Below are 15,187 nucleotides of genomic sequence, written 5' to 3'. Positions count from 1 at the left end.
GTAGTATTTTTGCAACGTATGTAGGTGGCCTCAAACCATATGGTAAAAGTATTTTCCAAAAACATTCAATCTTTTTCTTACTATGAACTGTTTTCCTTATTTCCTTGTCATTGAGCAGCAGCTACTTTAAACTGGCTCAAAAGCCTTTTTTCTACTTTTTAATCTGTCTCTGATTATGCCGATGTCTTACGTCCTTTTGGGAGCTCATACATGTTTTAATAACACATTTAAAAATGAAATTGACTGTTTTCACTCAGCGTGTTGCTATTTTTAGATGATCTGCATTGAATGTTCCCGTAGTCATTGCCCTGTACAAAGCGGTTATCACACACAAGATGCAATCTCTTGCTCTCAGTGATATTTATTCTGTCTCAGTCTACTTTAAAATGCTTAACTTCTGAGGCTCTTTTCCCCATTAAACACTGCTTTTAAGTGTTTTAGTTTTTGGATTTGCAGTTGTAAATGGAAAAACAGACTCCCAGATTTTTAAGAAATAGTTTTATTCTGTCTACTAAAAGTCTGATTTTTTTTTCCATCTCTAGTCACCTGTCCGAAACACAGTGGGGTTGCCAAGTAGCATGCCCTCCCATCTTTGACACAGATAGTTCCCCACAATGCCAGCGCCCCCGCCACAAGTGAATGTTGCCTAGGGTGGGTAAGGAACAGGGAGAGTGCAGATGATTCTACATCTGCTCTACCTTTTTTGAGGGTTCTTGAAAACACATATTCAGCAGTACTTAAAATTCATAGAATGTTAAATCTGGAAGAGACTGTCAGACTACTCACTGTTCCTGAATGTACCGTACACTTTTACACCTCCTTGCCCTTGTTCATTATGGAGTGCCTTTTCTCCCCAATCTGCCTAGCAAAATGCAGCTTACCCTCTAGTGCCCCACCCCTGGAATTCATATCATTTCCCCACCGCTTAAGAGCTTGGCTGTTAATCAAAAGGTTGGCAGTTCGAATTCATGAGCTGCTCCCTGGAAACCTTACGGGGCAGTTCCGTTTTAGCCTGTAGGGTCACTATAAGTCAAAATCAACTCAAAAGCAATGGGCTTGGTTTGTTTTTTGGATGTATCTGAATGCCCTGCAACATATTTTATAATATAGTGTTTTAGTTTATGTTCCCTTTCTATTTACCCTTTAAAATTGGAATGATTGCTCAAGCAGATAAGGTTATATTAAGAATGATTATCTTAGTTATCCATTTTAGTGGGATAAGTAAGATAATTGAAGATAATATACTTTTTTTTCTTCACTGTACTTTTTTTTGTTTTGCTTTAAGGGAAAGTTTACAAATCAAGTCAGTCTCTCATATAAAAGTTTATATACACCTTGCTATATATTCCTAATTGTTCTCCCCCTAATGAGTCAGTACACTGCTTCCCTCCGCTCTCTATTTTCATGTCCATTCGTCCAGCTTCTGACCCCCACTGCTCTCACATCTCCCCTCCAGACAGGTGATGCCAACAAAGTCTCATGTGTCTACTTGATCCAAGAAGCTCATTATCCCCAGTATCATTTTCTATCTCATAGTCGAGTCCAATCCCTGTCTGAAGAGTTAGCTTTGGTAATGGCTCCTGTCTTGGGCTAACAGAAGGTCTGGGGACCATGACCTCTGGAGTCCTTCTAGTCTCAGTCAGACCGTTAAGTCTGGTCTCTTTAGGAGAATTTCGGGTCTGCATCCCACCGCTCTCCTGCTTTCTCAGGGGCTCTCCGTTACGCTCCCTGTCAGGGCAGTCAGTGGTTATAGCTGGGCACCATCTAGCTCTTCTGGTCTCAGGCCAGTGCAATCTCTGGTTTATGTGGTCCTTTCTGTCTCTTGGGCTCTTAATTACCTTGTGTCTTTGGTGTTCTTCATTCTCCTTTGCTCCAGGTGGGTTGAGACCAATTGATGCATCTTAGAAGGCTGCTTGCTAACAACTAAGACCCCAGAAGCCACTCTCCAAAGTGGGATGCAGAATGTTTTCTTAATAGATTTTATTATGCCAATTGACTTCGATATCCCCTGAAACCGTGGACCCCAAACCCCTGCCCCTGCTATGCTGCCCTTCAAAGCATTCAGTTTGTTCAAGAAGCTTCTTTGCTTTTAGTTTAGTTCAGTTGTGCTGACCTCGCCTGTATTGTGTGTCTTTCCCTTCACCTAAAATAATTCTTACGTACTATTTTTTTATCTAATTAGTGAAAACCCCTCTCCCTGCCCCTCTCGTAACCATCAAAGAATATTTTCTTCTCTGCTTGAACTATTTCTCCAGTTATCATAATAGCGGTCTTATATAATATTTGTCCTTTTGCAACTGACTAATTTCACTCAGCATAATGCCTTCGAGATTCCTCCATGTTATGAAATGTTTCACGGATTCACCATTGTTCTTTATCTATGTGTAGTATTCCATTGTGTGAATATACCATAATTTGTTTATCCATTCATCTGTTGATGGGCACCTTGGTTGCTTCCATCTTTTTGCTATTGTAAACAGTGCTGCAGTGAACATGGGTGTGCATATATCTGTTCGTGTAAAGGCTCTTAATTCTCTAGGATATATTCAAGGAGTGGGGTTGCTGGATCGTATGGTAATTCTATTTTTAGTTTTTTAAGGAAGTGCCAAATCGATTTCCAAAGTGGTTGTACCATCTTACATTCCCACCAGCGGTGTATAAGTGTTCCAGTCTCTCCACAACCTCTCCTACATTTATTATTTGGTGTTTTTATACCAGCCTTGTTGGAGTGAGATGGAATCTCATTGTAGTTTTTTTTTTAATATTTTTTATTGTGCTTTAAGTGAAAGTTTACAAATCAAGTCAGTCTTTCACATATAAACTTATATACACTTTACTCCATACTCCCACTTACTCTCCCCCAATGAGTCAGCCCGCTCCCTCCTTCCAGTCTCTCCTTTCGTGACCATTTTGCCAGTTTCTAACCCCCTCTACCGTCCCATCTCCCCCACAGACAGGAGATGCCAACATAGTCTCAAGTGTCTATCTGATGCAAGTAGCTCACTCCTCATCAGCATCTCTCTCCAACCCATTGTCCAGTCCAATCCATGTCTGATGAGTTGGCTTCCGGAATGGTTCCTGTCCTGGGCCAACAGAAGGTTTGGGGACCATGACCGCCAGGATTCTTCTAGTCTCAGTCAGACCATTAACTCTGGTATTTTTATGAGAATTTGGGGTCTGCATCCCACTGTTCTCCTGCTCCCTCAGGGGTTTTCTGTTGTGCTCCCTGTCAGGGCAGTCATTGGTTGTGGCCAGGCACCATCTAGTTCTTCTGGTCTCAGGATGATGTAGTCTCTAGTTCATGTAGCCCTTTCTGTCTCTTGGGCTCATAATTACCTTGTAACCTTGGTGTTCTTCATTCTCCTTTGATCCGGGTGGGTCGAGACTCACTGATGCATCTTAGATGGCCACTTGTTAGTGTTTAAGACCCCAGATGCCACACTTCAAAGTGGGATGCAGAATGTTTTCTTAATAGAATTTATTTTGCCAATTGACTTAGATATCCCCTGAAGCCATAGTCCCCAAATCCCCGACCTTGCTCCGCTGACCTTTGAAGCATTCGGTTTATTCAGGAAACTTCTTTGCTTTTGGTCAAGTCCAGTTGTGCTGACCTCCCCTGTATTGAGTGTTGTCCTTCCCTTCACCTAAAATAGTTCTTACCTACTATCTAGTCAGTAAAGAACCCTCTCCCACCCTCCCTCACTCCCCCCTCTTGTAACCACAAAAGAATGTGTTCTTCTCAGTTTAAACTATTTCTAAAGATCTTATAATAGTGGTCTTATACAATATTTGTCCTTTCGCATCTGACTAATTTCACTCAGCATAATGCCTTCCAGGTTCCTCCATGTTATGAAATGTTTCACAGATTCATCACTGTTCTTTATCGATGTGTAGTATTCCATTGTGTGAATATACCATAATTTATCCATTCTAGGTTTTTTTATTGTGCTTTAAGTGAAAGTTTACAAACCCAGTCTCTCATATAAAAATTTATGTACACCTTGTTATATACTTCTAATTGCTCTCCCCCAATGAGACATTTTTTTTTTTAATGAGACAGCATGCTCCTTCCCTCCACTATCTCTTTTCGAGTCCATTCAGCCAGCTTCTGGCCCCTTCTGCCTTCTCATCTCCCCTCCAGACAGGAGATGCCAACATAGTCTCATGTGTCTACTTGATCCAAGAAGCTCACTCTTCACCAGTATCCTTTTCTGTCGCATTGTCCAGTCTAATCCCTGTCCGAAGAGTTGGCTTTGGGAATGGTTCCTGTCTTGGGCTAACAGAAGGTCTGGGGACCATGACCACTGGGGTCCTTCTAGTCTCTGTCAGACCATTAAGTCTGGTCTTTTTACAAGAATTTAGGGTCTGCATCTCACTGCTGTCCTGCTCCCTCAGGGGTTCTCTGTTATGTTCCCTGTCAGGGCAGTCATTGGTTGTAGCTGGGCACCATCTGGTTCTTCTGGTCTCAGGCTGATATAGTCTCTGGTTTATGTGGTCTTATGTGGCCCTTTCTGTCTCTTGGACTCATAATTACCTTGTGTCTTTGATGTTCTTCATTCTGCCTTGCTCTGGGTGGGTTGAGACCAACTGATGCATCTTAGATGGCCACTTGCTAGCGTTTAAGAACCCAGAAGCCACTCTCCAAAGTGGGATGCAGAATGTTTTCTTAATAGATTTTATTATGCCAATTGACTTATGTGTCCCCCGAAACCATGGTCCCCTAACCCATGCCCCTGCTATGCTGGCCTTTCATTTTAGTTTTGATTTGCATTTCTCTAATATCTTTTTTTTTTTTTAATGGCTAATGATCATGAGCATTTCCTCATGTATGTGTTAGGTACCTGAATGTCTTCCTTAGTGAAGTGCCTGTTCATATCTTTTGCCCATTTTTAAATTGGGTTATTTGTCTTTTTGTAGTTGGGTTTTTGCAGTATCATGTAGATTTTAGAGATCAGACCCTGATCTTAAATGTTATCACTAAAAACTTTTTCTCAGTCTGTAGGTAATATTTTTACTCTTTTGGTGAAGTCTTTGGATGAGCATAGGTATTTGATTTTTAGGAGCTCCCAGTTATCTAGTTTCTCTTCTGCATTGTTAGTAATGTTTTGTCTACTGATTATGCCATGTGTTAGGGCTCTGAGTGTTGTCCCTATTTTTTCTTCCATAATCTTTATCGTTTTAGATTTTATAATTAGGTCTTTGATCCATTTTGAGTTCGTTTTTGTGCATGGTGTGAAGTATGGGTCTTGTTTCATTTTTTTTGCAGATGGATATCCAGTTATGCCAGCACCATTTGTTAAAGAGACTGTCTTTTCCCCATCTGATGGACTTTGGGCCTTTGTCAAATATCAACTGCTTGTATATCGATAGATGGATGTCTGGATTCCCAATTCTGTTCCATTGGTCTATATATCTGTTGTTGTACCAGTAGCAGGCTGTTTTGACTACTGTGGTGGTATAAGAGGTTCTAAAATCAGGTAGAGTGAGGCCTCCCGCTTTGTTCTCCTTTTCAGTAATGCTTTACTTATCCGGGGCCTCTTTCCCTTCCATATGAAGTTGGTGATTTGTTTCTCCATCTCATTAAAAAATGCCATTGGAATTTGTGTCGGGATTGCATTATATCTATAGATCACTTTTGGTAGAATAGACATTTTTACAATGTTTGAGTCTCCCCTTCCCTGAGCAAGGTATGTTTTTCCACTTATGTAGGTCTCTTTTGGTTTCTTGCAGTAGTATCTTGTAATTTTCTTTGTATAGGTCTTTTACATCTCTGGTAAGATTTATTCCTAAGTATTTTATCTTCTTGGGGGCTACTGTAAATGGCATTGATTTGGTGATTTCCTCCTCTGTGTTCTTTTTGTTGGTGTAGATGAATCCAACTGATTTTTGTATGTTTATCTTGTATCCTGATGCTCTGCTGAACTCTTCTATTAGTTTCAGTAGTTTTCTTGAGGATTCTTTAGGGTTTTCTGTGTATAAGATCATGTCATCTGCAAATGGAGATACTTTTAGTTCTTCCTTACCAATCTGGATGCCCTTTATTTCTTTATCTAGCCTAATTGCTCTAGCTAGGACCTCCAGCACAGTGCTCAATAAGAGTGGTGGTAAAGGGCATCCTTGTCTGGTTCCAGATCGCAAGGGAAATGCTTTCAGGCTCTCTCCATTTAGGATGATGTTGGCTGTTGGCTTTGTATAAATGCCCCTTATTATCTTGAGGAATTTTCCTTCTGTTCCTATTTTGCTGAGTGTTTTTATCATGAATGGGTGTCGAACTTTGTCAAATGCCTTTTCTGTATCAATTGATAAAATCATGTGGTTCTTGTCTTTTGTTTTATTTATATGATGAAAAAAATAGATTACATTAATTATTTTTCTAATGTTGAACCATTCCTGAATACCTTGTATGAACCCACTTGGTCCTAGTGAATTATTTTTTTTGATATATTGTTGAATTCTATTGGCTAGAATTTTGTTGAGGATTTTTGCCCCCAAGTTCATGAGGGATGTAGGTCTGTAATTTTCTTTTTTTGTGGTGTCTTTACCTGGTTTTGGTATCAGGCATATGTTGGCTTCACAGAATGAGTTTGGGAGTATTCCGTCCTTTTCTATGCTCTGAAATACCTTTAGTAGTAGTGGTGTTAACTCTTCTCTGCAAGTTTGGTAGAACTCTGGAGTGAAGCCGTCTGTGCCAGGGCTTTTTTTTGTGGGGAGTTTTTTTTTTTTTTTATTACCTTTTCAGCCTCTTCTTTTGTTATGGGTCTATTTAGTTGTTCTGCCTCTGTTTGTGTTAGTTTAGGTAGGTAGTGTGGTTCTAGGAATTCATCCATTTCTTCTAGGTTTTCAAATTCGTTAGAGTACAATTTTTCGTAGTAATCTGATATGATTCTTTCATTTTGAGTTGGGACTATGGTAATATCGCCCATCTCATTTCTTATTTGGGTTATTTGCTTCCTCTCCTGTTTTTCTTTTGTCAGTTTCGCCAGTGGTTTATGAATATTGTTAATTTTTTCAAAGAACCAGCTTTTGGTCTTGTTAACTCTTTCAACTGTATTTCTGTTTCATTTAATTCTGCTCTAATTTTTATTATTTGCTTTCTTCTGGTGCCTAAGGGTTTCTTTTGTTGCTCTCATTCTATTTGTTCAAGTTGTAGGGATAATTCTTTGATTTGGGCCCTTTCTTCTTTTTGTATGTGTGCATTTATTGATATAAATTGACCTCTGAGCACTGCTTTCACTATGTCCCGAAGGTTCAGATAGGATGTGTTTTCATTCTCATTGGATTCTATTAATTTATTTCATCTTTAATGTCTTCTATAACCCAGTCATTTTGAGCAGGGTATTGTTCAGTTTCCAGGTATTTGATTTCTTTTCCCTTCTTTTTCTATTATTGATTTCTACTTTCATTGCCTTATGGTCAGAGAACATGCTTTGTAATATTTCAACATTTTGGATATTGCTAAGGCTTGCTTTATGACCTAATATGTGGTTTATTCTAGAGAATGTTCCATGTGCACTGGAATGGAAAGTATACTTGGCTGCTGTTGTGTGGAGTGTTCTGTATATGTCTATTAGGTCAAGTTGGTTGATTGTGGCATTTAGATCTTCTGTGTCTTTATTGAGCTTCTTTCTGTGTGTCCTTTCCTTCACCAAAAGTGGTATATTGAAGTCTCCTAGTATAATTGTGGAGCTGTCTCACTTTTCAAAGCTGTTAGAGTTTATTTTATGTACCTTGCAGGTCTGTCATTGGGTGCATAAATATTTAATATGGTTATATCCTCCCGGTATATTGTCCCTTTAATCATTATCTAGTGCCCTTCCTTGCCCTTTGTGGTGAATTTAACTTTAAGTCTATTTTGTCAGAAATTAATACTGCCACTCCTACTCTTTTTTGATTGTTGTCTGCTTGATGTATTTTTTTCCATCCTTTGAGTTTTAGTCTGTTTGTGTCTCTAAGTCTAAGGTGTGTCTCTTGTAGGCAGCATTATAGATGGATTTTTTTTTATCCATTCTGCAACTCTCTGCCTCTTTATTGTGTTTTTAGTCCATTTACATTCAGCATAGTTATGGATAGTTATGAATATAGTGCTGTCATTTTGATGTCTTTTTTTGTGTGTTGTTGACAGTTTCTTTTTCCCACTTAATTTTATGTGCTGAGTAGTTTATCTTTATATATTGTCTTTTCTTCTTATTCGTTGTTGTGGATTGTGTTTCTGCTGAGTCTCTACTTTTTTTCTTGTGTTTTATTTTGATAAGTAGGATAGTTAGGCTCCTTTGTTGTTACTTAATATTTACCCCTATTTTTCTAAGATTAAACCTAACTTTTCTTTCTTTGTATCACCTTGTCTTCCTCTCCATATGAAAGATCTATGACTACATTTCTTAAAAAAAAAAAATCTTAGCCCCTCTTTATTGTTTTAATGTTGTCTTCTTTTACATAATATCTTCACTGTTCCCCAGTTTTTAGCATTTTTTTATCTTGGTTTATTTTTGTGATTTCCCTGTCTGGGTTGATTTCTGATTGTTCTGCCCAGTGTTCTAGTCTTGGGTTGATACCTGATATTACTGATCTTTTAACCGAAGAAGTTCTTTTAGTATTTCTCGTAGTTTTGGTTTGGTTTTTATGAAATCGCTGAACTTCTGTTTACCTAGAAATGTCCTAATTTCACCTTCATATTTGAGAGACAGTTTTGCCGGATACATGACTCTGGGCTGGCAATTTTTTTCCTTCAGTGCTTTATATAAGTCATCTCGTTGCCTTCTTGCCTGCATGGTTTCTGCTGAGTACTCAGAACTTATTGACTCTCCTTTGTAGGTGACTTTTTGCTTATCCCTAGCTGCTCTTAAAATTCTTTGTTTATCTTTTGGCAGTTTTGATTATAATATATCTTGGTGACTTTCTTTTAAAATTTACCTTATGTGAAGTTTGACGAACATGTTGGGTAGATAACTTCTCATCTATCACGATATCAGGGAAGTTTTTTGCCAACAAATCTTCAACAATTCTGTCTGTATTTTCTGTTGTCCCTCCATGTTCTGGTACTCCAGTCACTCGTAGGTTATTTCTCTTGATAGAGACCCACATGATTCTTAAGATTTCTTCATTTAAAAAAAATTTTTTTCTGGTTTTTCTTCAAATATATTGATGCCAAGTGCTTTATCTTCAATCTCACCAATTCTGCTTTCTACTTGCTCAATTCTGCTCCTCTGACTTTCTATTGAATTGTCTAATTCTGTAATTTTATTGTTAATCTTCTGAATTTCTGATTGCTGGCTCTCTAGGGATTCTTGCAGCTTATTAAATTTTTCATTATGTTCTTGAATAACCTTTTTAATTTCTTCAACTACTTTATCGGTGTGTTCCTTTGCTTGTTCTGCATATTTCCTGATCTCCGTCCTAATCTCGTTCTTGATATCTTGAAGAGTTTTGTATATTAATATTTTGAATTCTGCATCTAGTAATTCCAGGAAGGCACCTTCATGCAGAAGATCTGTTGATCTTTGTTTTGAGAGCTTGTTGAGGAAATCATGGTCTGTTTCTTTATGTGACTTCACATTGACTGTTGTCTCTGAGCCATCTATAAGTTATTTTATTAGTTTATTTTATGTTTGCTTACTGTATCCTGGCTTCTTGCTTTGTTTTGTCTTGATATGCCAAAATTGGTTGCTTGAGTGAGCTAGCCTGATTATTTTCGCCTTTGAAGCTCTGATGTCCTGTCCCCAGATGGCTAGAGCTGTTATCAGGTATATCAGTCTAAGAGTCCATTCATTTTTCTTGTATGAATTCAGCTGAGGTGTCCAGGTAGCTGATCATGAACTGTTTGTTACGGGCTCTGTCCTACAGTCTTAGAGGGGCAGAGGTGATTGGAGTAGGTACTGGTATCTGGTTGCAGCAGGGGGTCACACTCTGAATGAGGCAGGGGGGTGAGAGCCGTGCCCTGAGTGTCTGTGAGGAAAGTGTGTCCCTTTTCCCTAGAGTGTACAGGTGGGTGGGTTCTGCATACGGACCTTGGGCACCCAATGCTTTTGGTTGTAAGGACTGGGAGGTACTAGTTATCCTTGGGCCCCCGTTGCGGGTGGCCGCATGACCTGAGTGTAGCCAGCAGTCCTTATGCCCCTGATGTGGGTAGTTGAGGATCCTGTTTAATAGGCAAAGTAGTGTCAAATATCAAACACCCACCACTTCACCACAAAGCTGAAGTTGCAGTCTACCAACAGAGGCCTATTCTCCTGAAATAGGCCCATACAGGACCATGCAGGGGGGAAGGGTATTCGAAGCCCATGGACTGTTTATGCCTGGACAGGAGCCGCTTCTCTCCTGAGCTTCCCTGGTTAGTGGAGCTGCCAAATTATCTTTTCCCCCAATTGTGAGTTTATTCCTACTCCAAGGCCAGGAGGATGGCTCAGGGTGCTTAATAGGGCCTATCTGAAGCCCAGGGAAATCAACAGCCATTGAAGCTGGCTTGGGGGTTGGAGGCGTGTTAAAATATACGCAGGTACTTAGCTTTTGGTAAGAGTGCCGTTCTTCTCTGGTTCCGGAGGTGTGAGTAGGCTGTGCGGCTGGCTGCTTCTCCCTGAGGAAACCGGGGCCGAACGCTAGGACTAGCCTACCACCACCACTCTTGGGAATGGTGCCTGAGGTATCCTGGCGATTCAGGTCCTGCAACTCCTCTCTGCTTCTAAATCGTCTCTTCCTCCTCCTGCCACTCAGTCCTTTTTGTAACTTTGCCTTTGATGTTCAGGGCTCCTAGCTTGCCGTAAATATAATCGTTTCACTTGGTTTTTTCGGGTCTTTGTTGTAAGAGAGATCGCATGAAGTATCTGGCTATTCCGCCATCTTGGCCCCGCCGAGAATATCATGTACTTTTCAATTACTTTCATCTCTAGTGTTTTTGATAGGAAATGAATTGACTCACACTTTTAGGTTTCTCACTGAAGTCACTGAGGAAGAAAATATATGACTTAGTTTTGTTGAGCAGTCATCATGGTATTTAAAGACATGTTATTATGTATGTTACAATGTGATTCACTTTCTTTTGAAGCTGCCAAAGGACCTGCCTTACGTAGAGATACTTTCTATAGACATTCTTATGGGAGAGGGTTGATATCTTCCTGTCCATAAAAACTGTTGCTGACATTCACTCAAATTAGAGAGTGAAAAATGAAGAGGTGAAATTTAACTTTAAAGATAATGTGTGAATTTTAGGGCACTATTTTTTTTTTTTTTAGTGTAAAGCATGGTGGTGCAGTGGTTAAGAGCTATGGGTGCTAACCAAAAGGTCAGGAGTTCACATCACCAAGCACTCTTTGGAAACTCTATGGGGCAGTTCTACTCTGACCTATAAGGTCGCTATGAGGTGGAATTAACTCGACGGCAACAGATTTTTTTTTTGTAAAAGTAATGGAAAAAAAATGGTGAGAAAGTAATCCCATCTAATTCTTGTCTTCCTAATCAACTATTAGTGGTGAGCAATTACAGAAAATTTTCCAAGTGGAGCATTAGAATCTTGTCTCAAGTTATATGCTATAAAACAAACAAAAAAATGCTATGGAAAGCAGAAAACATTGCCTTCACTATTTGCTTTTTATTTTAATACCTTTGCCATAGGTCATCTAGTACTTGAATACTGACATTGACAATTAACTTGGCCTTGTACTTAAGTATCTCTTTCAATGCCACTGGGTATTTGGCTCTTGGAAGATGGTAACTGCTAGTATTGCTCCCTGGTTTGTATTCATTATTTATTTGGGAACTTATCTGCCATTGTGGCAATCTGTCAGAACTCAGCATACTTCAGATGTTTGAGGTGGGTGATTAACTCACTTGAACAGGATATCTTTTCACCCAACTGCTGATGACTGACTAGAGGATATTTTAAAAGAAAGACTGTGGTTTCCAACTCACCACTGTATTATAAAAAATATATAAGGTATAGTATGTCCCACTAAAATTTAAATTTTTAGAGAATGAAAATGTATTATATTATCCTAGTAATCCTGTGAATACTTATATTAACATACACCACCCCCAACTCTAGGGTATTTATTTATTTACAAAATGTCCTAAAATGTTTACATTATTTCATTTCATAAAAATTGATATAGACTTAACGATTTATTGATGATGTCATCGGTTTGCTGCAGAATCCAAACTTCTGCTGTATAAAACTTCATTTAAAACTACATTACCTTCTTGATAACCATTTTAATTCCAGAACACTAAATTGTGCTCATGAGGAACCTGTACATAGATCAAGAGGCAGTTGCTTGAAGGGATACTGTGTGGTTTAAAGTCAGGAAAGGTATGCGTCGGGGTTGTATCCTTTTGCTGTACCTATTCATTCTGTATGCTGAGCAAATAATCCGAGAAGATGGACTATATGAAGAAGAACGGGGCATCAGGATTGGAGGAAGACTCATTAACAACCTGCATTATGCAGATGACACAACCTTACTTGCTGAAAGTGAAGAGGACTTGAAGCACTTACTGATGAGGATCAAAGACCACAACCTTCAGTATGGATTACACCTCAACATAAAGAAAACCAAAATCCTCACAACTGGACCAATAAGCAACATCATGATAAGCGGAGAAAAGATTGAAGTTGTTAAGGGTTTCGTTTTACATGTGTCCACAATCAACACCTATGGAAGCAGCAGTCAAGAAATGAAAGAACGCATTGCATTGGGCAAGTCTGCTGCAAAAGGCCTCTTTAAAGTGTTGAAAAGCAAAAATGTCACCTTGAAGACTAAGGTGCGTCTAACCCAAGCCATGGTGTTTTCAGTTGCCTCATATGCATGCGAAAGCTGAACAATGAATGAGGAAGACCGAAGAAGAATCGACGCCTTTGAATTGTGGTGTTGGCGAAGAATATTGAATATACCATGGACTACCAAAAGTATGAACAAATCTGTCTTGGGAAGAAGTACAACCAGAATGCTCCTTAGAAACAAAAATGATGAGACTATGTCTCACATACTTTGGACATATTATCTGGAGGGATTGGTCCCTGAAGAAGGACATCATGCTTGGTAAAGTACAGGGTCAGTGGAAAAGAGGAAGACCCTCAGTGAGATGGATTGACACAGTGGCTGCAACAATGGGCTCAAGCATAACAACAATTGTGGGGATGGCACAGGACTGGGCAGTGTTTCATTCTGTTGCACATAGGGCAGTTGCGAGTTGGAACTGACTCGACGGCACCTAACAACAACAACATACTTTTATCTTTGATGTTTGACAGGCTGTATTACTATGCAATGATTTTATCTAAAAATTAAAATAAATTTTCTGGTTTCAGAGTGTTACTTTTTTAATGTTGCTATTTGAGCCCCAGTGGTGCAGTGGTTAAAATATTTGGCTGCTAACTGAAAGGTTCGAACCCACTATCCACTCGAAGGGAGAAAGATGTGGTAGTCTGCTTCTATAAAGATTTACAACCTTAGAAACCCTATGGAGGCAGTTCTGTTTTTTCCTCTAAGGTCACTGTGAGTTGGAATCAACTTGACAGCAAGAGGTTTTGATGTTGCTACTGTGCTTCTGCTCTCCAAACCCTACTCATTTTTCTAGGCCAAGCTGAAGATTATCAAACTCCATGAAGTTTTCTTCTATACCAGTAGCTTAATTTATGGAGTTTTAGGTATGCTTTATAGTACCTATTTCTTTTTGCCTTGTATTATAGTTAGCTGTGAACATGCCTGCCTCCTATGCTAGCTCTTAGAGAGCAATGACTGCGTTTTAGGCATCTTTGTATTTCCCATAGTACATTTCCGTGTTTTGCCCCTATGTATTCAGTAAGTATTTGTTGAAATTGTTGATTTTTATTCCAATTTTCTAACTTACATTTCTGAAACAATCCATAATTTGAGGTTTAAATGAAGAATCATGCAGTAGACCATGATCGTTAAGACACTAGTCAAGACTGCCCAGGTTTGAATGTCTACTTCATTATATATTAACTCTGTGACTACTTCATCTATAAAATAGGGAAAATAGTATCAGCCTCCTAGGGTTGTTGATGAGCAGTAAAATAAATAATTTGCTTAAGACATTTATCATGGTACCTAACATAGGATACACTCAATAAAATATAGCTATCATTGTTGCTAAGTGTGGTCCTATTGGAGTAGACTCTGAGACCACCGAGGAGGGTCTGTTTTTTGTCTTTATATCTCAGACATCTCACCTTCCATATAGTAAGTACTCAATAAATACTTGTTTGAATTGATTTAACCATATTTTTTATCTTCCATTACAGCCCACTGTTTGTAACATGGAAGATTGGTCGAGACAAAAGATTGCGTGGATGCATAGGTACTTTTTCTGCCATGAATTTGCATTCAGGACTCAGGGAGTACACACTTACCAGGTGAAGACCAATTTTTGTTACCTCTGCTTCTACACTTACAAAAGTTTATGAAATTTGAACCCGATACTTGAACTTCTTTACCAAATTGTTAACGTTCTTGACTCCTTTAATATCAGATTTTTTTCCTTTTTGACCATTTACCTTACCTCCAGTACATTGTTATTGATATATATTATCATAAAATACTGTGAGTACGTGTATTCTGCCATAGATGTTTTGAAGTATTTTTTTTTAATCCTTCCAGTGGCCAGCTTGCTTTGTATAACTTAAAAATCTATGACCAAATATCCATGGGTTACCAAAATTTATTACTTTCTATAACAGTCATTGTCTTCCCTATTAGGCTTTTTAAAATAGTTGATGTCTATTTCATCTTAAACATTTTGTTGTACTTTTTTATGTACTTCTGAAATTGAAGGGAGAATCTCAGAAGAAATTAATGCCACAGCCTGGCAGCACAGTCATTCACATTCAAACTTCACCCAGATTCATTGGGGCTTTACTTATTTTGCTTCATCAAACACAATGACAAAATAATGAATACATCATTATAGTTGTTAAGACTTAGTTCCTAATATCTGAACTAACAAAAATCTTTCTAGCATGCTATCAGATTTGTTTTTATTCAAGTTTAGATTTCTAGCAAATTGTATTCCAAAATTATTTCAAAAGAAGAAAATTCCTCAAATAATAAGCTATTGGTAAAGGAATTTCCTGTTTTTGTTCATATTTTAGGGTGATTATCTGATATAGTTTCTATAGTTGCTATATGCAATGTCTGTCCAACAAGAAATTGGTCCCTGATGACTATTGGTACTTGGG

The 15,187-nt window shown here is 38.6% G+C and overlaps 1 protein-coding gene across 2 annotated transcripts in view; it reads left to right on the top strand.

Annotated features, from left to right (window-relative positions):
• The window catches only part of AMMECR1 (AMMECR nuclear protein 1), a 136,220-nt gene that overhangs the window by 55,718 nt on the left and 65,315 nt on the right, over positions 1-15,187 (top strand). For both annotated transcript variants that reach the window (XM_064278673.1, XM_010594685.3), the window contains exon 2: positions 14,255-14,365. In XM_064278673.1, coding sequence (XP_064134743.1) covers positions 14,255-14,365 — 111 coding nt within the window. The remainder of the gene's footprint in view (positions 1-14,254; positions 14,366-15,187) is intronic.

This window comes from Loxodonta africana, chromosome X (genome assembly GCF_030014295.1).
Source record: "Loxodonta africana isolate mLoxAfr1 chromosome X, mLoxAfr1.hap2, whole genome shotgun sequence".
Taxonomy (NCBI): Eukaryota; Metazoa; Chordata; class Mammalia; order Proboscidea; family Elephantidae; genus Loxodonta; species Loxodonta africana.
This window is presented reverse-complemented; position numbering and strand designations above follow the sequence as displayed.